Below are 25676 nucleotides of genomic sequence, written 5' to 3' on the forward strand. Positions count from 1 at the left end.
CTGCATGTGATGGGAGTTTGCAAACGCGGAAGTGGGGGTTGCAGCTGGACGGGTGGTGATAACCACGTACACGATATTCCAAAACGCTCCTCTTCCTCGCGTGCGCGGGGGCTCGACTGACCCTTGCAGTGGGCCGAGTGGCTTGGGAGGGGGTGATTCCCGGAGGGCACGAGGGCTCGCTGGAGCTTCTTGTTACCTTGCACGTGTGTGTGGTGGGGGGTTAAACGCACGTGTGCTCTGGACTAGATACAAGCAAGTGGAAAATGTTCACGGAGTTCAGTGACGGGCAAAGGAAGGAGGTGCCAATGCCATGTTAACTGGGTCTTTTTGCAGTCTTATACATTTAGGAAAAAAGCAAAGGCTTAAATTCCTTTATTTTTAATTAAAAAAGCAATCCCATTTCACGAGGGACCCTACGATGGCTGAGAAGCAGAGAGTGCCCAGGACTTGTTGGATTCAGCTCTGGCAAGTCACGCTGCCGGGGCTGGTGCACACGACGGACCTGGTGACAAACGCCTGCTCGCTGGGTCCACCACAACCTCGCCCGTGCTGCCGGCGTGCGAAGGTGTGCGAGAGCTCGCATTAGGCCAGTTGCATATTCCCCCTGGGTGTGCACAGCCGGGCAGCAGGGATCCCTGCCGGTGCCTTGTGACCGTCTGAAATGGGACTGACGTGCACCGACGCCTGTCTGGGGTCGTGTGAACCCAGCACCCGTTCCTGCCCGTGGCGGGGGTCAGGCGAGGTGATCTGTTCGGGTCGCTCCTGACCGACCCTAGCTCCTGTGAAACTTTGACACCTCGTATTACGCTGGAGTTGTCCCGCTGGCACGCGGGGTCTGAGTGCGTGACGGCGGCGCAGCCCTTAATCCAGAGGACCCGGCGCCGGGCAGACGCTGCTGCAGAGACGGGAGAGAAGAGGCCGAGGCGTGCACCAGCTCCCCGCAAAAATGCACGCCCCACGGGTGGACCCGGCAGGAGCATCGCATGCGCTTTTCTTGGGCCCTCTTTGGCCTGCGACCCCCCTCTCTGTCTTCACGCCCCGTCTCATTTTGAGCTGGGTTCCTGCTCTTCCTCTGCCCCAGTGAGGGCCCCGCTTGTGTTTTGCACGCTGTGGTAGTGACTTCACAGCATCTGCATCGTCCTACCCTGCAAGGGATGCCTTTAGCTTTGGGTTAACCTGGTTTTACTCCAAAGTTTACTGGTGTTTTCCCTGTCGAGGCCGCGTTTAAGGCGCGCTGCTGTCCGGAGGTATGATTGGCAGTAGTCATAATTGCCTGAACTCTCTTGCTCGGACGCTGGGTGGACACCAGGCCAGAGGAGCCAGCCGGGGGCTAGAAGCGAACCGAAGTCCGTGCGGGTCAGAAAGGCCAACACGGGGTTGTTGCCGGGAAGGTGCTTTTCTGAACGTGGAGCGTCTAGTCCGTGTCTCTCTCCTTTCCGAAGACAGGTGTGCCGTACTCTTTTGGGGTCAGAGAGGCATGAACTCCCGTAGGCAGCAGGCATTTTTGGTAGCCGCTAAGGGGTGCATCGTTAAGAAACTGGGAGTGACTTCTTCTACGGGCAAGAGCGCAGGGGGACGTGGGGTCCTGCCTGCTGCGTGCTGTTGAATCTCTGCAGGCTCGTCACCAGTGCGTTGCTGGGTGGTGGGTCGTTTGTTCTGTACAGTCGAACAACAGCACTTCAGCGGCCAGGAAAGTGCTAAAATACTCACGACCGTATTGATGCCAAATGCCCGGTGCAGCGCCGGGCAGGGGCTGACTCTGCCTAGGAGCCGTCAAGCGAAAGGGGCCGCGTCGACCTGCCTGGACGCCCAGGGGGACCCAGCTTCTCGGCGTCAGCAGCCGTTCGCAGGGCAGCGACTTGCGCGCAGACTTGCTCGAGTGCTCGGGAGCGAGCGGAGCTGTTTGAACAGCTGCGTTTCCGCTCGGTGAAATATCCAAGGAATCTGGCAGCAACATATTTCTGTTTGCCTGGTCACCTGCCCTGGCCGGGCAGGGAAGGAAGGGACCGTGCCTTGCTGGAAGAATGCTGGTTTGGGGTCTCTGAGCAGTGGAAACTTTAACGACTTGGATACTTAAGGAGGGATAATTAAGGGTCAGGCTTAACTCCTCCTGGAGATAAAAGGGGCACCAGTCATCCCTCTCTATTGCCCTCCCTGTCTGCAGGCTTCTCCCAGGGATGTCAGTGCTTCCGTGGGTCCAGCCTGCAAGGCCTTTTCCAGAGGCATGCGTTGAAGATGGCCTGCCCGGTTTGCCTTAATGAGGCATTTAACTTCAAAACCTGTCAGGGGAGCATTGCAATGTGGCTGCTATGCAGCCCGGAAAACCCAGGGACAAGCGGCCCTTAACCCTGCCGGTGCCGGGGGAGCTGGCGGGATGCTCTTCTCAGAGCAGCTCTCCGGGGACAGGCCTTGGAGGCAGGGCTTGCAGTCCGTGTCCCAAGCGCCCGTCACAGGGGGCTCAGCCTGGAGGCCTGGTCATGGCCACGCCGAGCTTACCTCGAAGCTGTTTGGCGATGAGCAGCATGTAGTCCTATTTCCTTCATGCTTGTGCCCGAAAGCTTGCAATTAAAGATTTTTTTTTTTGCAAAAACCTAGTTGATTTAGTAAAAGATATTTCACCTCTAGCACGAGCCCTGTTTCCTTTTTGCCTCTGGACCAATACGGGTATGCCCTGGATGCCCAGTACCAGGCAGTGGCACCTGAGCTGGCCTGGGACATGGGTTTCCTGTTGACTGAATGGTGCCAATGCTAAACCTCACGGCTCAGAAACCCAACCAGCCCGAGCCAGGAGATGGACTCGTCACCTGGGCTGGGCGAGCAGATCCCCCGGGCCCAAGCGCCGAGCCCCTGGACTCCCGTGGGAACCTGGCTCCTGAGCGCCCCCCAGGACCGTGCCTTTGTCCCGGCCGCGAGCGGCACGGCGAGGCAGCGACCTCGGGGACCCAACGTCAGCTGGTCGCGCCTAAACTTCTGGCCTGGCACCAGCTGGCGGGGTGGCTTGGCTCTCTCCCCGGCCGCGGGGTCTAAGCAAGACGCAGCAGAAGTGACTTCTGACTCCTCTTTTTGCCAGTAAAACTCAACTTTAAAAACAGCAGAGCAATTCATGAAGTCTGACCCCGCCGGGGGCCGCGTCGCCTGCGCTCTCCGAGCGGCCCCTCGCCCCTTCTCTCTGGCGGCTGTCGAGCGCACGCTCTGAGCCGGCAGCCCGGGACCTCGGTGTGGGTCCTTGCCCCCAAACGGGCCCTTCTGCTTGGGTCTGGCTGCACCCTCGGGCCCGGATTGAAGCCCGCTGGGCAGGGTCTTTGCGCCTCTCGGGAGCGTTATAGAAACCCGGGGTATCTCCACAGTCCAAAGGTCACTCGTGATCTGCCCCCGGCCGGGAGCCGTGACGGCTCCTTTGCAGCTCGGAGCGACGGCACCGTGCAGCCGTCTGAGACGGGAAGGGAAGTCGGGGTTAAAACGGAGCTCTCCTGGGACGGTTTTGAAAGGTGGAGGGTAATCGCCAAGCGGGGCAGCAGGCCTGAGTCTTGTCCAGTAGACCACGGGACTCGTAATGAGTCCTGGCGGTCGGGACATCAGGGTGGTGCCTCCAGCTAAGCGGGTATCTCGGCCCGCTCGTGGTCCCGTGACGCTGCGGGCAGACGGACCTGCTTTGCTTCCTGCAGCGCGGCGCTTTCCGTGTCCGTGGGCTGTCTCGTCTGACCCGACCCGCCGTCCTTGCCTCCTGACGGCTGATAAGACATGGCCTCGGGGGCTGGCACCCGACCAGCCCTGAATGAAAGGCATGCGATGGCCCTTCTCTGCGGCCGCCTGTCCTAGCATCGTGGTGCCGGTGCCGATGCCAATGCGCGCGGGTCCCAAAGCTGCTGCCGGCTTAGGGGCGCCAGGCTCTGGGGCTGGGAGCCGTCGCAAGCCTGACCTGGCGGCGGGGCCCACGCGCGTTGCTTTGGGCTGGATCAATACAGCGCCCGGGCGCGCTGGGAAGAAACACGGGTGGTGTAAACCTAACCCAGTCGTCCAGCTGCACGGGGCGTGCGAGTATCTGAACCCGAATCGGCCGCATCACGGGGCTGGAAGGGACGGACTTGGTCACCGACCCGGAGGTTTGCTGGCACGGGCAGCCCCTTCCTTGAGCTTGGCCGCCCATCCCGAAACCAGCTGGGGGCTAGTGCAGAGCCTGGCTTCTCCAAAACCGTCGTGTTTTCCAGGCTAGGCTTATTCATGGCCAGTTTATGCCCGTTTGCTCTGGTGTCAACATCAGCTTTTACCTCTTTTGCCCCTTTGGGGTTTACCCAACAAATCACGGGTGTCGGGAGCACCCATAGCCCCTCTCGGCCTTGGTTTTGCTGGGCTAACCTAGCCGAGCTGTGTCGGTCTTTTCTGTTAGGACGGGAGGAAACGTGTGACTGCCGTCGAGCCCCGTTCTTCTGATCCAGCTCTGCGCTGACCAGCCTTCCCAAATCTGAACGTCCTCGGCGCACATCTACTTTGTGTGCCAAGATAATCCATGGAAATATTAAATATCAGTCCCAAGACCGATCCTTGAGGAAATCCGATAACGACTTCCCTCCGCCCACATAATTCCCCTTTCCGCGTGGCCTGACGGTGTCTCTCACTCGGCCAGTTCTTTCCTGATCTTACCGCTCTCGTACCAGTCCCCAGTAGCATCTAAATTAGACATTGAATCTATAACTTCCCACGCAGCACTGAATCAAACGTGTTCGCGGACGTCCAGATGAACTGGATCCCCTGCAATTAGCCTGAAAACCCGGAAGGCTAACACGGCTGGCTACCGCTCTTTAGCCCAAAGTCAGCGTATTTGGGCACAGCACCATCTTGGGTGAACACTTGTTGCATTTTCCCACTTTCCGTTTTTCTCCGCACCTTTAGTGCTTCCTTCAGCACGTGTCCTGGACCCGGGAGCAGTCCTGAGAGGAGGCTGCAGCCGCCCGCCCGCGTGCTTTCCTCCTTGCTCAGCCGTGGCTGTTTCATGTCCCGGTGGCACCTCTGATCCGACAGCGCCGCTCGGACCTGTGCATCCAGCAAGGTGTAGATGTGGCGGCCGTGTCGCCCCTTCCTCTCTCGCTTCGTCCTGGGGGCTCCCCAGGTTTCCGGGCTCCTTCAGTAACTGGCCACGCTCCCTCCCTCCCTCCAGGCCACGGCAGCTGATGAAGAAAGCTGGAACGAGGTCTGCAAGTCCCTCGGGGTCGAGGAGGAGGTGAAGACGGTGCCCTTCGTGATGGAGCCGAGGAGCCCGCTCCCGGGGCGCCCGGACCGATTCCCTCGGGCTCTTGCAGCGCACGAGGTCCGGGTGCTGGGTAGCCGTTCTCTTCCATTTCTCAAACTCTTCTGGCATTTAGGACTATTTAAAATGAATACGTGCTCGAACGGACACCCCGCCCCGCTGTTAGCCGCGCAGCTATCTGCAGCTCTCTGGCCACCGCAGATCACGCGCCTCCAGGAAAAGTGCGAGCGCTGCGCTGGGAAGGGCTTCCCAAGGGTGCCACGTGCCACGGGCTGTTCCAGAGCCGGACTTCGTGCCCAAGAATAACTTCCATCCGGTCGTGCAGCTTACTAATAGGAGCGATCCCGTTGCGGCGCGGTCTCGTCGGAGGCACTTGGAGCACCCTTAGGGCGTTGAGCCCTGGCAGGCAGCGAGAAGATTGGGAAACCCGTCTGGGGCAGCTGACCCCAGGCATGCCTGACCGCTAGCAAACATCCGGGACGCGCGTGATGACATCAGTCGGCAGCCTCGTTACGCACCAGGAACCTCCCTGCTCCTGATGGAAACAATGCCCAGCGGGCATGCTGGCGGCGCGAGAGCTCCTCGTGGGAAGCAGCCCGGGCACGTGGACGTCACTGCTTTCCCGGTGCCATTGTGTCTCCGGGGCTGGCCGCCTTTCCCATGGAGAGCTTGACCTTTGCGGTGGAGTAGACAGGCTGGAAAAGGCCTCTCCTTAAGTGAGTGGAAAGTTATGAGCCAAGGCGACACGGCCATTGTTGCAGATGACAGAGGGAAAGCTCTCGACACGTTAATTTATTGTCACCTGTGGAGGAAGAACAAATCTGTGGTTTGTCTTGGAGCTGGTGGAGGAGCATTGTTTCAGGAAGAAACCTGGGAGGGCCCTGGCCAGGGAGCCCGGCCTCTCCCTCCATAAATCACGCTGCATTTACAGCGGTAATGAGGCGCAGCTTCTGGGAAACGAACACTTGATTGCGGTGCACACCTGACCGGCTGGGGTTTGATTTGACACGGCCCCGAGCTCGATTGGGAAATCGCTGTTTGAACAGGGAAGGGCCGCGTGCCTCTTCTGGAGCTTCTGCCACTGGCGGGTCGGAGACATCCGGGCAAGAAGAGCTTTTTTGGGGGCGTCTTTCAGCACCAGCCCACTCTGCCAGGGTGCCAGGCTGGCGTTGATCCAGAGACTTGTCCTCTTTCAGATCCCCGTCGTGCTGCTCGTGGGAACGCGGCCGACGGTCGGGTGTTGGATGCACACGCTCGTTCGCTGTCACCTTGCGGCCTCCCACGCAGACCGTGTTGTGGGCGCGCACGCTGCGTATCACGATGGCCTGTGATCCCTTATCTGTCGCAGCCTCGACAGTACGCCCGTTTGTAAGAAGACATTAGATAAAGACTTGTCCAGGACGGTTTGGACAGGCCGATCCTGTCTCAGGCAGGGGGCGGACTAGATGTGACCTCGACCCCGCTTCCAGCCCTGCTTCTTTATGAGTCTTGACCCAATTCAAACGACAAATATTGCAGGCTCCTTTGCTTGCAGTAGGACTTGGGAGGAGACCAGCATGTCCTGGGAAGATGGACCAGAAAGTCCAGTGTAAATGCTTGTGTTCCTGGGGCAACTCCCTGCAGTCTCACCGAGCTGCGCCCGTGCGCTGGATGTTCGCAGGCAAAAGCAGAGCGAGTCGGGTGGCTTGCGAGTAAAAATGATCAATGTACAAGCAGCCTCGACTCTCCCGACCTCAGTGGTACTAGGTTGTCTTGCACCAGGAGTAAATGTAGCCCTTTCGGCCTCTCCCTGTGGGAAGAAATAAGCAAGACTTGGCCTTTTCCAGCCTTTCCAGCGGGGTCCCGGTTGCCGTCCCCGTGCGGCTGCCGAGCTGGGGCAGGTTGGGCCCCGGTTGGAGAGTCCCTCTCTGTGCAGCGACGACTTGCTGTGCGCCCGGAGTCCTGCCTTGTCCATGCAGCTGGAGTTCAGGCGAGGCCAGACCTGGCGAGCGTTGAAATCAGAATCAATTGATCTTAATTGTTCTCGCCCTGCGAGTGCTGTTTGTAAACAGAAAGCCGGTCTCCGCTGTCGCACCTGCCTGACCCCGGAGAGGCAGCACCAGGCAGGTGTTGCTGAGCAGTTGCTCCTGTAGAAGGAAGCAGCAAATTGGGGAGGGAAGGAACGTCCTGTCCTCTCTTAGAGATCCGCCAGGATTTTGGGTGATGGTGGAGCCGCGCTGCTGCAAGCCTCAGCTATAAGCAGTGCGGGCCAGGGACTGCACCAGGGTGGCGTGCAGCTTTCCTTGCCTGCGCCGGCATCGTGCGTGGACGCACACGGGATCGATTCGGTGTAGCCGGCGTTTCTTCGAAGACCGCAGCACTTGCCGATGAAGGAGCACTGGGCAGAAAGCCGTCCCCAAGAGGAAGATGTTGCCAGAGATGTTCCTCCTGAGCATCCAGCATCCCTTGATGCCCAGACCCTGCTCAGCTCCTGTCCTCCAAATGCAGGTTGCACAGTGGTTTAGCGGCTGCTCAAGGCCTAAAGAGGTCCCTTCTCCTGCCCACGTGACAACTCCTCCAGATCTACCGGCACCGCCTGGGTGGAGGCGAGCGTACCCCTCGCAGCCGCCAGGCCGGACAGCACCACCCTGCTCTGTCGGCTGGCTGAGCCCCCGGTACGGGAGCGTTATACTGAGGGAAATTTGCTTTGGAGAAAGAAATGTTGGTTTCCAGCCCTCTCTTCCTCCTCAGGCGCCCTTCTTGCCCTGCTTCTGAAGCCAGGGCCTGACCCCGGACATTGTGCCGGCAGCATCCCTCACCGCGAGGATCACAAAGCACGTTCAAAACACTGAGCACGCTCCCAGAAAGGTGCTGTCCTACAGCAACAAGGACAAGGACGCGAGACCAGAGGAATCGTGGCAGCAATTGCCAGTCCTCAAGCCCCGCCGTCCCGTGGTCTTCCAGCAGAAATCCTGGAAGAGGCAGCGCCAAACCGCTGGGAGCAGGGTGGCAAAACCCTGGACCGGGGCTGGATGCAGGACGCTTATCCCCAAGCCTGGCTGTGATGATACAACCCAACAGTGTCTCGACTGCAGAGTACACGCGAGGTGCACGCGTGCTTGTGGCTGCAAACATGGACTCAGAGCTGCAGCGAGATGCAAGTGTGACCGTGGCCAGAGCCTAGTGACCTGGTCCTGAGCTGCGCTTGTGGCAGACAGGCCTCACCTCTGCCTTGGGACGGTGGGCAAAGGCAACGCCCAGTGATTAAGGACAGCGTATTCAAAAAATATATCTTTATTTCCAGCCTTTGTGCTGTTAAATATTCAGTTAAAATAAGATACATTTTATTGCACACTCGGGCACGTGGCTCTTTGCTCTCCCTGTTTAACATAGATGATCAGTGTATAAACGCAGACCGTCTCCAACAGCCGGTCCCACAAGCACACGAAGGGCCTGTCTTTGCCATCTGCACGGCCTGCCCTAATCGGCTACAGGAAGGCCATAGCAGAGCTGGCTGGGAAGAGGGGCTGAGCTGTGGGGGCGAGTCCACGCATCCTAAAGTAGCATTTCCGTGCACGTGGCCTGGGGTCCACGAGAGGTACGAGCAGTGACACTTTCAGCAGCTGTTTTGAAATCCAGGGACTGTCTCGGTGGGCTGGAGGCCGAGAGGGTCTGGGCTGTGGTGGTACTAGTGCACGGGGCATTCATACAATCATAGGAAATTCAGGTTGGCAGGGAGCTCAGGAGGTCGCATTTAGTCCAACCCCTGCTCCAAGCAGGACCAGCCCCGACTACATCATCCCAGCCAAGGCTTTGTGTACTCGGGTCTTCAACACCTCCAAGGGTGGAGACTCTCCCACCTCTCTGGGCAGCCTGTTCCAGTGCTTTACCACCCTCCTCATGAGAGAGCTTTTCCTAACATCCAACCTCAACCTCCCTTGCTGCAGCTTAAGCCCATTGCTCCTTGTCCTGCCCTCTGCCCCCACCGAGACCAGCCCAGCACCATCCTCTTTGCAGATCCCGGCAGGGAGGTGAAGGCGGCTATTCAATCCCCCTCGGTCTTCTCTTCTCCAGACTCAATCAGCCCAGTTCCCTCAGCCTTTCCTCGCCAGTCCTGTCCCCAGCCCACAACCATTGTCATTGCCTTTGGCTGGACTCTCTCCAATGTGTCCACTTCCTTTCTGCAGTGGGGGGGCCACAGCTGGAATTTGGGATCAGTGCATCTTCTGTCTGCTCTTCCCGTCACACCTGGCTGCAGGGACGTCAGAGCAGTGGGTGTGCTAACTGCTGGGGATGGGGACGGGGACGGGGGATTTGTTATCACTGCCCTGGGGGAGGGGATTTCTTCTCCCTCCCAGCCCTGGCGATGCGCCACGCTCCGGGTGTTGGAATAGACCGTGCTAGCGCTGGGGCGATATTTGAATGGCAGTCTCAGGCCAGGGGTCTTGGGCCATGACTGAAATGACTGTGAGAAGGGGGCTGCAAGGGCTCCCAGCGCCTGCACAGCTCACATGAGATCCTGTGGGTACAGGAGCAGCTGGCTGGGCTGTGTGAAGACAGGCCTCCCCTAGTAGAGACGAGACTCGTTGTTCTGCCTTCACTTTCGGACACTGGAAAAGACCATTTTGGGACTGACTTCAGCTCCCTTACCCCAATGGGGTAATAACTTGCTCTGGGAGTGGTTCTTTTGGCTTTAAAGTTCTCCACCCTGGACCAGGAGCCATGCTGCCAGTAAGGCCTTGAGTGGAAGGGGTTACAGATTAACGCCGCCGTTTCCTTTCCCCTCGCAGCACGGGGCATCTGGGTGGAAGTCACTCTCCTCCCAACCCTCCCTCTCTCCCAGCAATGGGCTCTGGCCTCCCCTAAGGCCTGGCCTGGCCCGTGCACTGGGATGCCGATGCGGAGGCGCGAGCAGTCACAGCATTAGCACCAGATGGGTGAACGATGTGCAGCTTGTCCACAATGTTTGTCATTGTCTTCGTGAAGACACAAGCTCTTTGCTGCTGGAGATGCCAGGCCTGCCGTGCCCTCCGGCCAAGCCCTCGTGCCTGGTGCTTGCTCAGGGATGCTTTTACCAGAAAGCTCCAAACACCATCCACCCCCAAGGGCAAACCCCCAGATGCATGCCCGTGGCTCCTGGGGCACACGCCCACTGTCTTTGGCACCGACACGAGGAGATCAATACTGCCTCAGCGGCTCTCGGTCTCTAGTGTGTCAGGCAGCTGTTCTGTAAATGTGGTGTCTAGCCGTAAAGTGCTGTAGTTGGGTGGGGGAGTCCTGGGCAAGTGATTTTCCTGGGGCAGTGGCAAGCGAAGGGCAGTGTTAAAGGTGGGCAAGTCCTCGTCGATGCACGCAGGGTTGTCGTGGCCTTGCTTGCCTGGCCCGGTCCCCGGGGCAGGTGCCCGGCTCTGCTTGGCCTTTCGGGAATTCCACCATTTCTTTGTCTTCTGCCAGCGGCGCCGCATGATGATGGAGAGAGAGTCAATGAAGAAAACCTCGACAATCTCAATGACACACACCACGGAGCAGCTCATCCACAGGCCCAGCTGGCCCCCGAAGTTGGAAAGCAGAATGACAATCTGGAGTAGGAGGGAGCACAAGGTTATTTGGAGCTTGCCGGGAACAGCAGCAGGGGTGGTCACAGGGGGCACAGCAGGCCAGACAACGAGGGCTGCCTGCCCGAGAGGGAAAACTGATCGCTAAGGGAGGGCACAACGGCGTGGGCCAGTCTCTATTTCCTGACAACTCCACTCTTGCTCCAGACATAGAAGCCAGTATTTACATGGAAATGTCTCTTAAGCCTTGTTTTGGGGCAGCTGATAGCAGAGAGGTGCCCACGTCAAGGAGGACAAGGACCAAATGGGTTTTGGAGACTGCATGAGATGGTTCTGCCTCAGGCAGTGGTTGGACTAGGTGACTTCTGGAGGTCCCTTCCAGCCCCACTGCTCTGCGGCTCGGACTGAACGCCCTCACAAGCCTGGGGACGGTTGCCAAAGGGCAGGACGGCGGGCTCACTGGAAGGCACCTCGTGGGAACCCTTGTCCTGCCACCGCCTGTGCCAGGCACATCTTGGGGCTTTGGAGCAGCTTCCACCAGCGCTGAACTGAGTCGTACTTACGCTGTTGGCAGGATTCTCAGAAATGAATCTCTTGTTCAGGTCTTTGTAAAACACCATCAGGTTTGCGAGGTCCGTTCTGAAAAGGGAGAGGAGGGAGCAGATCCAGGCGTTAGTAAAACTATAACATGAGACGCGCTGAAAAATTATTTAAATAACCAGTTGGACAAGTAGGGCCAGGCCAGTCCAAGAGAACTATTTTTCCAATTGCTGTCATTAGGGCTGCAGAGATTGTATCTGAGCTGGAGACACAGGCTAAGAACACCCAGGGAGAAACTTACTTCTTTAACATCTTGTTGATTTTCTGCCCTTTGTCCCAAGAGAGGACCCGGAGCATCCAGTCCTGAGAAAATAAGAGCACAAAGCAGCAGCCGTGAGCACCGGAGTGGTGGCCCCAGGGGCTAGAGCCTACCTCATGCCCGCTTCATTCGGATCGGGATTCCCGGTCGGACCAGAATGCCTGGTGCGAGGGGTGGCCAGGACCCAAGGGCAAGGTGGCAGTTCAGGTGGGCAGCTGTCTGGGTGGGAATATTGTCCTTGCCGCTGGGCCTGGAGGCCTTGTGCACTGCAGGTAGAAGCACCACGGGCTGCTCTAAAGGTGCCTCACTTCAGAGGCTGCACCCCAGGGTCTACCTGGCACTGTGGGGGCTGCAAGGCTTCTTCCCTCCCCTTTCATTCTGACTTGCCATTCTCTCTATGTAACCTGCCTCCCCACCATGCAAAATCTAGGCTGTTCCCACCATCCTGGAGGGGGCTGTGAACCTCTGGAGGATGTGGAACGGCACCATTAGCAGCCCTGGCCGGAAGAGAGCGTGCCAGCCTGGCAGAGCTCTCGGGGTGTGAGGCACAAGACAATGCTGGCCATGCTGGAAGCAGCCCCTATTACCCTCACGGCATCACAGCTGAGTACAACTGGGACTTACCTCCGAAGCGGTGGATGGCCACTGGGCTATGCTGGTGGTGAGCGCCCACTCCTTAAAGCTAGGAAGAGAAGAAGCATTGTGTGAGCCACAAGTCTGAATTCTTGCCTGCGGAAGTTTTATATTTCCTGCCTGGTTTGTGGTGGGACATACCTGCAGGCTTCTTTGCACTTCTGCTGACAGTCCAGCTGCTCCTTCACAAACTTCTCGTGCAACTTATAGTAGCAGTACACTGGAAAGAGAGCCCAGGGTCAGAGTCTCAGGAGGACACGAGGAAGCCTGGCCGTGGGGTGACTGCTAGGATGGGGCTTAGATTGAAGATCTACCTTGGCCTTACTGCCTCAGCTGTGTGACCTTGGGCAGGTCCCCTCAGGCCCCTTTGAGTCTCTGCTCCAATACTTTCCTTGCACAACCAACCTCAAACTGAGGTGGGGCCTCTGAATGCTACTGTAATACCAATTATTAATAAGCCCTTAGCGAGGTTCAGGGACAAGCTCGGCATGAGCTTCCAGGCTCAGCAATGAAAGGATAATCAGTGTAGCCTGTGTAAGTCTGAGGCAGCTTGCTGTTTCCTACTGCTCCGAGGGCTTGTGTGGGGGTCTGCTGAGCTGGGATGTGCCTGTCAGGGGCATTTGCTGGCTGCAGCTGGGCTGGAAAGGAGCCTGTGTGGGTGGGTTGCTCATGCTCTTAAGAACTTACTCCAGCTGGGATGTTTCTTGTAGTTGCAGTACTCGGCCCCAGCAGGCAAGGGCTGGGCATACTGGGCACAGCCGCAGTGATCCACCATGGCCTTCTGGAAGCAGGAGTGAAGGCAAATCTGTAAGGGGGGAAAAAAATCCCACCGCTGAGTTTCCAGGAGTCGACAACTGGGCAACGAGGCCCCGAGCCCTGTGTGCAACCCCCTTTCTGCTCCATGCACACAAGGTTGGTGCTGCGGCAGCCACAGGATCCAGACCCTGATTCTCTATCCCCCCTCGGCGTGTTGAGAGTAACCGAGGGCAGAAACCCCATCGTACCGGCTGACCGGGCCCGCTGCTGGCTGCGTCTAAAACAATGACACGGGGGGAGCTGAGCAGCAGAGAAAAGCTGGGCCAGAAATAAAGACGCTTTCTCTTGTTGCGGGCAGCCTCCGTGTTACCCTTATTTCCTCCCCTGCCTTCAAAGTCTTCCGCACGCGTCTTGAGCCACCCACCCTCGAGCTGCCCTGCGTTGGAGTCTGAGAGCAGGCAGCAAGGGAGCGGAGGTCAGCAGAAAATGTCAGCAGATTCTGCCCGTTTCTGCTGATGCCTGTTTAGCAAATGGCATTTCCCAGGACTAGCAGACTTGCTGCTCTGTTTCAGGGGCATTGCTGACTACAGCACTTCGAATTTTCTGTAGGTAGGCACCGAGCTTCCCACTGTGTGCAGGGGTCCGTGCTGTAGTGAACTAATCCTACTGGGAGCCCAGGGGCCGTCTGTCTGACCCTGTCTGTCCCCCCCATCACAGGAGGCCGCATTGTTAATAGTCATTAAAATGAAAATTAGCCCCTCGGCTCTGGATTTACAAGCAGCAGGTAATACAAGAGCAATTGGAATTATAGCCCTTGCAGTGGAGAATGACTGGCACCCTCGAGGAGGAACCAATTAAAGAAGCTATGCAAAATTAATGGAAAATTAAATCAGCAAGCATCCTGCTAGTCAGACACTGATTAGATGGTATCAGTTATTTCTGGAGTCCTACAGGTCACAATTTCTGGCTTCAAGGGCTAATAAGCTTCAACATTTGCTCAGCTGGGATTTGCTAGTCCAGCAGTCCCAGAAAAGCGCCTGATGAGTTCATTCTTTCTTTATCTGACAAAAATCCCCAAGGCAACTTCAACCTTCACCTGCTTGGGAATAGTCCTGACTTACAAAGTACTCTCATACTTGACAGCAATGATCCAAGACACTTTATCCTATGCTAAAGCCATTGCAGGTCTTGGGGTATCACGGTAGAGTGCTGCAGAGCTGTTTATACATGTCACGCCCAAATACTTGACAAATCAAATGTAACAGAGCCTTACCTGGAGAGAGTAGGTCTTGTTGTAGAGGTTTTCCACATTTATATCCGCGCCACTCTCTGTGCAGTCGCTGTATGGTTCACTGAGCTTGCGAGACTCTGTCTGAAACCCAGAGAAGAGCAGATGTTGATTTGAGAGAGCACAAATGAGCTGAAGGACAGAGACCACCGAGTACCACTTTGCTGATACCCAGGGATTGCCGTTTAAACTGTAACAAGGATGGGGCAGGTCTGAACCATGATTTGCCTTTTGTTGCTTCACTGAAATATTCTGGGGCCTCTTAATAACTTGCCAAATGGGTAAGGCTGTAGCTGTCCGTTCCCCACACACCTGTAGAGATGGGTGTTACGGATGTGTGAGGGTGGATGCTGGCACAGTGTAGTATCAGAGGTGAGGCTTTCCTTTGTTTAACTTTGCTGGTGAAGGTGCCAGCGAGCCTGGTACCTGGGCACTGCAAAGGATTATGGCTGGACTTACTGACACAGCAGTGATTGGGCAAAACCCACATAACTAAATTATGGGACCAGTGAGACGCTGCATCTTCCTTCTGCTTCCTACATCTGTACAACTAGCTGTGCTTACCACAGAAGCTGCCTGTTTAGAAACCTGGCAGGTATAATCCCCAAGTTATGAAAGAGCAGCATAGCTTCTGTAATGTCCTCAGGCACACTCTGAAATCCAAGCCTCTCACGGTCAGTGCTGGGCTCTTCAGGCAGGTCCTCGATATGGCAGTGGATTTGTAATAGTCGCCTGTCATTTTTATAGGGAACTCTGCCCACCTGTACCAACGGGATGCACCCTCCTGGATTACAGGCCACATTCCTAATGCAGTTATGCCACTGAGTCCATGTCTAGGTCAGAAATATTGACAAATCTGCTTGTGTGCAACATCTGGACTGTACTGATCATTGACTTTAAACAGGTCTTGTCTTGGTGATGGGGTGTGCAAGCCCCCCCAGGCTGGACAGGGTTAATAAACCGCTGTCAGCACTATCAGCCCCACTTGCTTGCTGCACCTGAGGCCTGGGAGAAGAGGCTAAAGGAGAGACCCTGATCAGCTGGGTGGGAGAGAGCAGAAACTTTTGGTCCTTGCTGCAGGGTAAAAGCCTGGCTGCAGGAAAGGTCTCACCTAGTGTGGACCTGGAGGGTGATTGGTAATCCGGGCCAGGGTGAGGGGGGTGCTAGCTCGCCTGTGAAGGAGAGTGGGTTGATGGACCAACAACCGCTGGGCTGGGAATGAAGCCCAGATGGGAAAGATCCCTTCCTTGCCTTGGCTCTGGGGCTGGGAGTTCAGTCTCTGGCGCCGTGGCAGTGGGTCTGGGATGTCCGTAATGCGTGGCTTTGCTGGCTAGGTCACAAGTGACTGGAGGGGCACACAGCACTGCTAGGAAAACTGTATGTCCTGTCACAAGGAAATGCATGGTGCAGGGACCTTACCACAGCTTCCAGGGGGTTTGGCTTGGTTTTCTTACCCTAACTATGGTTAAAGCCGCTAGAAGCTGTCTCAGTTCTTCACCCCCTTAGCCATTCATGCCTTCTCCTACGTTGTCCTCTCTACCTGGAATCAAGGGCTCTATAGTGACGGGTCCATAGAAGTTAAAAGTGTTTGGTAGCTTCTGAGATGAGCCTCAGGTGCACCTAAGCATCTCGCTTACCTCCCCAAATCTCTTGCGTCCACTGATCCTTCCACTACCCGCTGGCCTGTCTCACCTATGGTAACTGTTACATAACATCCAAGAATACATTTCTGAACTGCAAGGAAGGCCATAGTTCAGCAGCACATGCTCAGACCTTGGCCTGCCCTTCCCCCTACCTGCATGCTGTTTAAATTATCCACTAGTTCTGCAATGGGCCTGCTGTTGTGGACCTGCCAAAGGTGCTCGACTATGAAAGCAAGACAACTGAGGATACGTTTTTTTGTTAGGCACTATCATTTTTGCATGCAAGTATTATGCACAGCGCTTTTATGACAGAAATACTGATGTCTAATAACTCTGGCTGCGATGACAGGAGAGTGCCTTGTGTGTGATGCAGCTCAGCAGCTTTAGTAAGAGCTGCAGTTGCCCTCTGTTTGGGTTCTAACTGTTCTGTTGGCGTACTTCTGTGTGCCAACAGAAACGCATGTGCATCTGCTGTGTGTCTAGAAGCCCACGCTTCCATGTGAGAGACCATTCCTGGATGCAGTCGGGCCATCCATGGGTGCCAAATCTCTTTAGTCCTACCTGACAAATGTGCTTCCCCCTAATGCTTTCTACTGCATGAGATGATCTTTTTTTAGGGTGCCACGATGTTAATCACCTAAAGATTCAGAATGTTTTTGCATCTATTTTGTATCAGTTACTGGGAAGAATCTCAGGCTTGCATGGCCTCAGTTTTTTCTGTCTGAACGACCATTGTTTTTTTGCTGAGTGCCATGTCCTGACTAGGGGCTGCTGATGCCAACAGATGCCCAGCACTAGCTTTGGGGAATGCCAGGTGAACAATGCCTTTCAGCGATGACTAGCTGTCCTGGTAGAGCTTTACTAGTGATTCGCACAGATGGGAGGTCTTATCTGGTAGGCAGCAAACAGGGCCGTGGACCCAAGGCTGGGTTTGGAGAGCGATAAGCCAGAGAACTTGTAATGTAGACTGTGTTGGGCAGGGGTGTGACTGGCTGTGCTGGCAGAAGAGGACTCCTGCTCCCCCCAGGGAGTGGTATAAGAAGAGGGGTAGCAGAAAGCCTCCTGCTATCTGTCCCAGGGCCACCAGCCAGCCTGTAATGCAGACAGGCCCTGAGCATCTACAGATGTAAACACCCTGCTGCTGATGGCCCAAGCTTGGCTCCACCCGAAAATCCACTAGCCTCATTGAATCCTCCTCCTCCTCCTCTGAAAGGCAATATAAACATGGCTTTCTCCTGCTCTTTTAAAGTTGATAGCTGGTGTGGGCTCTCCACACAGCTGGCTGATAGCACATTTGAAACAGTCAGCCTGACTCCTGGTGTCCTTTCTAATGCAGGGAGGTTTGGGATGTGGCACACCCAGCCACGCCAAACGAGCAGTTTAGCTGGTGTTTCTGATACAGCCAGCCTAACAATCCTGACTTCACTGCCCATCCAGGTGCTGGGGAAGTTTGTATTACTCAACTTTGTCATCCCAGCAGCTCAGCAGAAACCCCTTGGGTCACAAGGCTTGGTTTGCACTTCTGCCATCCTCTAGCACTGCACTGATGCCCCCCACCCTGGCTAAATGCTCATGTCAGTGCAAAGGCAGCACCCAGAAGGGTCTTCACAGCCAGGAGAGTGAGACAATAAGCGAGCGCAGGACCTGTCTACCCCACCAAAGCAGCCATGCATGGCTTGTGCTGTTTGGACCTGGCTATAACACAGTCCGACACATCTGCTGTGCCTAGCTCAAACCTGCCTCAGCCACAGCTGTGTCTGTACTGTGCTACAGCAAAGGGTGTGTGCTACTGTCTGATGGGGGCTAGATTTTTTGCTATAGAAAACCAAGTCCTTAAGCAATCCATGGTGGGGTGCACACAGAACCCTGGTGGGTGTGGGACTCCTGGAGGGCTGGCTCTCCAACCATCCTGTGTGAGCAATAAGGCAGGGTTCAGAAAACTGCCAGTGCGTATAAATGCTGCTTATTCCCCTCTGGCCTCGAGTATCAGATCTCCAGACCCAGGGTGTAAATGCACCTCTCTACCTCTGTGCTGACACTCGTGGCTATGCCACATTCATTTGGGCCTGTCTCTCACACATGGCATTGGTATCTGAAAGCTGCATGCCCGGGGAGCAAGATCATAGTCACTCACAAAATGCATCCCTATGGAGGTGGCAGTCGCCGTCTCGATCTCTGTGCCGATATCTTCAATGAAGGGATATTCATTTTGGTCGTGGATGATGATCTTGGCCCCAGTTGATGTCACCAAGAAGGGATTGTAATCTGCTTCCTCTATGTAAAGGACAACCTGTAATCCTGCAGAACAGAGCAATAGCATACTTAGTCTAGGATATCTTGATCTCTATGATCCTATAAGCTAGAGCTCTTTCTCCAGGGACGAGGCAGGGAGAGCAGTGCAGTCATTAAGTGCAATTGTTAAGATACCAGTTGGGTGTATTAACGCCAGGCCAAGCACAGCTGCAGCTATTATCAGCTTCTGACAGCATCCAGCACGAGTAACAACAGTACCAGTCGAGGTGGTTACTGAATACCCATTAAAAGTTATATAACAGGGAGGAATGATTTCAGATGGAACATGCTGGTGATGCAATGATGCCACCTCTTTATTCTTTGGCGGTAGCCTGGAGAAGAACTTGCTTGAACCCGGCCAGTCAGGTTACGCATCTCATGCCCGTGTCGGCTGCCGTCCCCCCACAACCAGAACGATCAACGTTTTACTGAACAACCTGCCTTCTACTACCACAGTTCCCTTACCGTACTCGCTGCCTCCGGTGGAGGTGCTCAGGATCGTCCCATTCTCTCCGCTGTTGAAGGTGTAGCAGTTGCCGTGCAGCGGGTGATAGAACGGAGTGAAGTTTCTAAAAGAGACCAGAGACGCTGTTCATGCTGCGTTCTGCAATCTAACTGCCTGTGGCAATGCAAATGTCTCACCCTTTCTCCAGCCTGAGCATCTAAACTCTGGTGATGTTGGAGAGCAAGCAGGACTAGACCGTGGGGTTTTTCCCCCCTGGAAAATCTGGTTTTGGTCATCTTGACCCTAAGTGTAAATGTGTCCTGGACTCAATAAATTGTTTCAGCTGAGTTGTGTTTTTTTTCCCACCCCCTCTGTTCCCCCAGGGCTAGATTAAAAAAAGAGGAGTTGGTTGTGCCAGGGCTGCTGCTCATCTTGCATCCAGTGTTTGGGGCTTCCACATGGGATATGGGAGCCCTGGGTTCAATTCCACCCTCTGCTTGCAGGGTTTGACTCTGTTACTTCGTCCCTGCCAGGGGAATCCCACGACACCAGGTTACAGGGTATTTCTGAGGGAGTAAATTTCCCACAGTTCCTCTGCCGGAGACGGTTTCACTTTGTATAAAATACTATAATGTTCATTGAGCTAGCAGCACAGGGTGAGAGTGACCGTCTAGCTTGGCGGCTCAGGCTCTCACCTGGCAGGTGGGATGTATAGGTTCCAGTCTAGCAAATATTTAAGTCTTTTTATACAAAGTGAAACAGCATCAACGGGAGGCGTTAACAGCAAACCTTTCCCTTGAACATGGTGTTTTGTGGCAGCTGGGGCATTTCCCTGGGAGAGGGGTGATGCTCATTCAAGGCAGAGGAGGGACTGCAATCCCAGCCTGGGCGAATGCCTTCGCTGCTGACTCTGGTAAAAGGAGGGCAGTGGCGGCAGCACATTGAGTGATGCCTAAGCCTGGCGCTCAGGTTCTTTTGCTTTGCTTTGGGGAAGAGAAAGCAAAGTGATCGTGCTCCTAATGCCAAGAGAAATCCCAGCATTTACACTTCAGTTTTGATTTAAACTGAAACTTTTTTTTTAATGGCTTGGTTACTGAAGTGGAAAAGCAAGTGTTTGCACAGCCCTAACAGCAAGTGCTTAATGGATTTTGGAACTGGCATGACTCAACTTCTGATACGAAGGGCAAGTTTGAATCTCCTCATTTACGTAACCCCATGCATATTCGTGTCTTATCAAGATATAACCACCCTTCCTCCCCCCAAAATAGTTATAGTGACAAAATGTCCTATGTGAGAAGCACAAGCAGTAGGGGCTACTGCTGCCTAAGGCGACCTCTGTGTCAGCAACACTTCACCAGTATAATGCATCGGCAAGCACTCCTAGCACAGATGTGGCTGCACCTGCAAAGCTCCGATTTGGACCAGAAAGGAGAGTGCCCGTGCTACAGGCCAAGCCAAGCCGTCTTGTAAAAGGGGGTGTGCTGGAGTACCTGTGTCTACACTAGGGGAGTCTGTTGGCACAGTTACGTGTTGGGAGAGCGCAAGGAGGTGTGACCCCAGACACAGCTCTCTTGACACAAGTCTGGAGCAGAAACCTGGCTTAACCGTCTTAACAGATGGTGGCCCTGCCTAGGTGGGGAATCTGGTCAATAAAGACTAATTAATGGACGGTTCAGAGTTGAAGTGCATGGACCCCTCGATGTGGCTGCTCTCATTTGGAAGTCAAAGTGGCCGCCTCCCTGTAGCCCAGACACCGTGAGCATTTGATGTGCTTCAAGGCCACTTTGACTTCCAAATAAGAGTGCCCGTATGGGGGACCACATGCATCCACTTGACACCACTAGAAAATCCTTACATCTCCCGCAGCTACAAGCTGTAAGGTGAGATCCTGGTTTCCTGAAGTCAATGGCGTCTTGCCATTGCCTTCAGCCATCACTTCACCTTAACAGCACGCTTAGCTGAACCGATTCAACACCATTAAACAGCACAGCAAGGTCAAACTAACATCACATCATTAAACTACCGTTCATTATTCAGACTGAAAGAAGACTGAAGTCTGTAGTTTCTCTTTCTCTCTCTGCACTGTTTCCATTATACTTTTTTTAAATTCTAGCTTGGAAAACGGGTCACTTCTCCTTTGCCTCTGTTTGGTTGCCAGGGCAGTCGGTTTCATTTCCAGTTTGCAAGCATGGTGTAATTCTGCAGGGAAATCATTACTGCAGATTTCTAGTGCAATTAGAGTCGTGAGGACATTTCTATATAGAAGCTACATTTCCAGCAAATTAAACACTGGACTGGGTATGTCCAGTGGGCTTTGAACTTGGCAAATAGCAAACGTGTAATTCCCACACGATCTAGTGTTAGCAGCGAGCAGCTAGACCGGCAAGTAATTTTTATGCACTCACCTCGTGTCACAAGATAGGCCGTCAAAGAAACATGTCAGCAGGAGGTCATCAGCTGAATAGCCCATATTCACCTTCCTCTCCAGGGGAATTTGTGCCATGATGTTCATATAATGCAGTTTGTACCATTCTTGAATAGCGTTGACACCAGAACTGAATGTGTAAACTGCACAGTCGCTGCTGTTGTTTGGGTCACACTAATAATTAGAAAAGGGAAAATGAGTGTCAGGCAGGGAACATTTGGTGTATCATATTGAAGCATTTGCAATGTGGTTATTGCTCTATAATACCCCTCGCGCAGGAAATGTTTAGTGGCAGCAAAGAGATGAATGGGGCAGTATGGAGTGTGTCAGCCAAGGAAGAGAGGTTCCTCTTGGCTCTGTGCATCCTACAGGAAACCATTCCAGAAAGGTATGGGGAAGCAAAGTAGCCCACCTGAGAGTAAGTAACAAGTAACTTTTCCTTGGAGGATGCACTTCAGAGACTCGGTATGTTTAGCCCTGCAGAAGCACAACCAGTTGCCTGGTGGAGCTGATACAGGGGGTCTAGGAGGTGACTGTTTCGTGCTCCGGGGGGAAGGTAATGGGTGGCAGGAACAAGGAAGCAACCGAGGCTAGATTTCAGATGGTGTTTTCTCCCCCGTGGTTGCAGTAGGGAGTGGAACCTGGCAGAATGGAAATGCTCAAGGAAAAGCCAGAAGGATGTTTGCTCATTTTAAGTTGCACCCCGTGTCAGGGATTGGATGATGGATTAGGAGATGCCCTGAAGGTTCCCTTTATGCCTCACTGAAACCATGCTTCACTCCCACTCAGATGCTGCACTCATCAGCCGGTCAAACAACACCCGCAAACTTTGGTGCGGCGCTGGCTCTAGCATACGCCCTCCCCGCCCAGCAACGCACCCACTCACCAGCTGAAAGCCGATCATGTTTTGTGGATCCCCAATATTCGTGGACCCTTTGTGGAAGATGTTGGACTCGATTTTCCGCTTGTGCCCACTGTGAAGGTCGGTGGCTTCTTTCCGAGTGAGGTCCTCGAACCGGAGCAGCGGGACTTTCTCAAGGTATTGATACGCTGTCGCATTTCGGTCCTCTGCATCCCGGCGGACCTTGGGTTTGCCTTCTGAAAACCCGTATAAAGACTCCAGTGCGCTTCTGGTCTCTTTGTCCAGCTCAGACAGGTACTCTTTTATCACGCTGTACCTGCATTGGGGAGAAGGGGACAGGAAATAATGTTTGCAGTGCTCTTCCAGTGTCAGCTCCTGCTCCAGTTCTCAATGCTGTTTTCTGTCCGCTGTTCAGCATGGGGACAGCCAGCTATTCCTCCCTCCCCTGCCTAGGCAGACTGAGCACGGGCACGGTACTTTGAACTGGCATGAGTAGGATCAGGATCGTGGTGGGATCACGGACAAAAACTGTGAACAGAGCTAGGCTGAGCTGTGGAGGAAGTCGCCGTAAAATCTGGACTCTAAAGGCATTGTCACGGAGCTGGAGGAGCACGAGAAGCAGCAGCAAATAGTGCGGGTCTTACACTTATTGCTAAAGCAGGAGGAACTGCGAAGACTAGAGAGATGAGTAAGATGGGTAGGAAATGGCAAAAGGATTCACCTCGGAAAAACGTGCAGCAGCTGGCGGCGGGGAACAGGGTAGACAACAATCTGAGATGCAAAATCGCCAGTGGGCAAAAGCGCTGCATCTGAGCGGGAGCGGCTGAGGGAGACGAGGAAAGGGAGAGAGAACAGCGAAGGAGAAGCAGAGGGCAGTGCGGGTGGGCAGCAGGGAACCCGACAGCCCCTTTCTGCGTCCCTCTGAGACAGCGAGCCCGGGGTCTTGCCCCAGTACCCCGCTCCTGGGAAGAGGGAGCTGGGGGAAAGGCAGAGAAATGACCAGGAGACAGACGTGCAGGTGTAGAAAGATTTAAAAGCACTCAATCCATCCAGCTCGCCTCAGCGCAGGACAGATGAAGCCCCTGATTGCAGGTGGAGAACTCGGCGCAGCAGCGGAGGCTCCCTATGCCTGAGGAAGGGTGTTTGTGCCCGAAGGCTTGCCAAGAACTTTTTTCCTGCCTATTATCGGTCCAATCAAAGAGATCACATTTACTGGAAAACCCTGGCCCGCCTAATAAAAGACATCGCATCTACCCAGAGAACCTGGCCGGATTACAAGCTCGGCAGGGAGGCAGAGGAAGGACTTGTTCCCGACTGTTTAGTTGGTCTAATAAAAGACATCACCTGGACCCGGACCTGGTCCAGTTGCGAGCTCGGCAGAGGGGCAAGGAAGGACTCTCCCGAGCGCTGGGTCGGCGCAGTAGAGGCTAGCCCGTCTACCCGTGGGATGACAGGCAAGGCAGAGGAGGGAAGGCGAGGCGAGGCGAGGCGAGGCGAGGCCCGAGGAGGAGCTGCGTGCGTGCGGGAGCCCCCCCCCGCTGGCTCGCGGTCCGCACTCACTTGTAGGGGTTGATGTTGCAGATGGTGACGGCGGGGAAGCGCAGCTTCTGGAAGCGCACGGTGACGGACACGGAGGCGCTGTAGTAGCCCAGCACCAGCTCGGCGCACTGCCACAGGATGAGCGCCACGGCGCTGAGCGTCAGCGCGATCCAGAGCAGGCGGCGCAGGCGGCCGCGCGACACCACGATGCGGCGGCAGCCGTGCGTGTTGGTGTTCAGGCAGTACCAGCGCATCAGCTCGCCCAGCGTGGGCGCCTGCGGCCCCGTCACCGGCAGCGTCTTCTTGATCTTGGCCGTGATCTTGCGTCCCGCGGCCATGGCTGGCGGTGCGGTGCGGTGCGGTGCGGTGCGGCGCGGCGCGGGGGATGCAGTGCGAGCCCAGCGCTCCGGCCGCCGCACCTGCCCGCGAGCCCGCCCCGCCCCGCCCCGCCCCGGCCTCGCCCCCGGCCCGGCCCGGCCCCGGCTCCGCAGCGCCGCCTGCTGCCGGGCACAGGGAGGGCTCGGCGGAGCCCCGCTCAGCGCCGGCCCGGGCAAGGCCCCTCGGCGGCTCAGCTCCTGCGGGCACACAGCTCCGTCTCGGCGGGCGACACAATGCCTTGGCTGGGACCATGGCGTTGGACTAGATGTCACCTCCTGAGCTCCCTTCAGCCCTCCTTTTCTATGATCTCTATGATTCGTCCCTGGACTTCTCCCCCGTCCAGCCTAAACCCCCCTTGCTGCAGCGCGAGCCCACTGCTCCTCGTCCCTTCGCGTGCCCAGCCCAGCGCCATCCTCTGCAGGGGGCCGGAGGCTGCTATTCAGCCCCCTCGGTCTGCCCTTCTCCACACTCAGCCGGCCCAGTTCCCTCAGCCGCTCCTTGCTGTTGTGTGTGTGACCCCATCTCGTAGGGCGGAGGCATAGATTTTTTGTGGCGTGTTTTCTTGGACCGACCGCCTCACTGGGAGAGCCACTGGACAAGCTTTTGGGCATCAGGTTTTCCAGCGGCCTGAAGAAGGGCACTTGTCGCCTGTAGGTCCAGTCAGAGATCACACCTACTAGGGCAATCCACACCCATCCTCCTTCAGCCCCCTTTACCAGCAAAGCACGGCTGCCGCCCACGGCCAGTCTGTTTGCTGCCCCAGGGACCCGCAGGCTGGTGGCAGACCGCCAGCCAGGACGCATCCCACGTGGGTCTTTGCCAGAGCAGTACTCAGCCATGTCAGGCTCAAGTCAAGCAGCAGGCCGGGTAGATTTTCACCAAACAGACTATCTAAATGATATATGTATGGCACAGGCTTTCCAGGTGCACAGAAGGTGGTGCTATGTCTATACCAGTGTGTCGAATGTAGTTGATCTATAAGGTGCAAATCTTCCTGGCTTCCTGTGTGGGTTTCTGTCACACACGGGTGCCTGAGGAGAAGCAAGTGAGCAGCGAGATTGATAGACATTAGCCCAATCATGGGCTTGCTGTGGAGAAGGACGCTTTTTCTTTTGCCTTGACAGTCCGACTGCTTCCCGCTGTCTTAGTCAGCGGAGTTTCCATGTGTGCCATCGGCGTGGGGCTTGGCTAATAGCAGTGGTTGTGTCATTTGAGGAAAAAAACATGCCCTGCCTATGATGAGCAGTCATTGTCTTTTTTCATTTCCTTGCAATGGTTTTCCTCTCCCACACTCTGCAGCCAGCCCTGCGTCCCAGGGAGTGTCTGATCTGTATGAAGTTCTGGGTCACTTCCAGCTCATGGACTCAGCAGCCTTGCATCACTGAGCTCCAGAGCTAGAAACAACTTCATGTCTAGAATTTCAGGGTTTTCCACTGGTGCTGCCAATGGGGAGAGGCTCTTCCCAGGGTGCGAAATCGGCTGTATCTGGAAGTCTTCCATTACCACGCTGACAGGGCGTGAGACGACCCTTGAGGTGTCTGCAGGCTCCACTACCAGCGGAGGGCTGGTGTGCTGAGCCACGTGGCGCCAAAATGACAATTGTTCAGGTACCAATGGACTCTAGTGGGCGATCAGCCTCATGTCGATGCACGACGTGCAGTTCCTGCACACGGAAGAGAAGCGCTCCCCAGCTTTGCTTGTTTTAGGTTCGGGCACTGGAAACCATCGCCCTGGCATGTGAGCACCCCTTACTTTAAGGCTGGGGCTGGTAAGCTCC

At 55.4% G+C, this 25676-nt stretch overlaps 1 protein-coding gene across 1 annotated transcript; it reads right to left on the minus strand.

Annotated features, from left to right (window-relative positions):
* Nucleotides 1–8502: 8502 nt before the first annotated feature.
* SCNN1G (sodium channel epithelial 1 subunit gamma) lies at nt 8503–23911 on the minus strand. Its single transcript, XM_006268422.4, has 12 exons — nt 23543–23911; nt 22007–22298; nt 21101–21294; nt 18716–18819; nt 18093–18256; nt 14301–14399; nt 12959–13076; nt 12413–12491; nt 12263–12320; nt 11621–11682; nt 11343–11418; nt 8503–10803 (listed from the first exon to the last, which is right to left on the minus strand). Exons 1-12 carry the CDS (start codon nt 23857–23859, stop codon nt 10414–10416), a joined length of 1953 nt encoding a protein of 650 aa, XP_006268484.1. The 5' UTR covers nt 23860–23911; the 3' UTR covers nt 8503–10413.
* Between the last annotated feature and the right edge of the window lie 1765 nt (nt 23912–25676).

Source organism: Alligator mississippiensis, chromosome 13 (assembly GCF_030867095.1).
Source record: "Alligator mississippiensis isolate rAllMis1 chromosome 13, rAllMis1, whole genome shotgun sequence".
In the NCBI taxonomy this organism is placed as follows: Eukaryota; Metazoa; Chordata; order Crocodylia; family Alligatoridae; genus Alligator; species Alligator mississippiensis.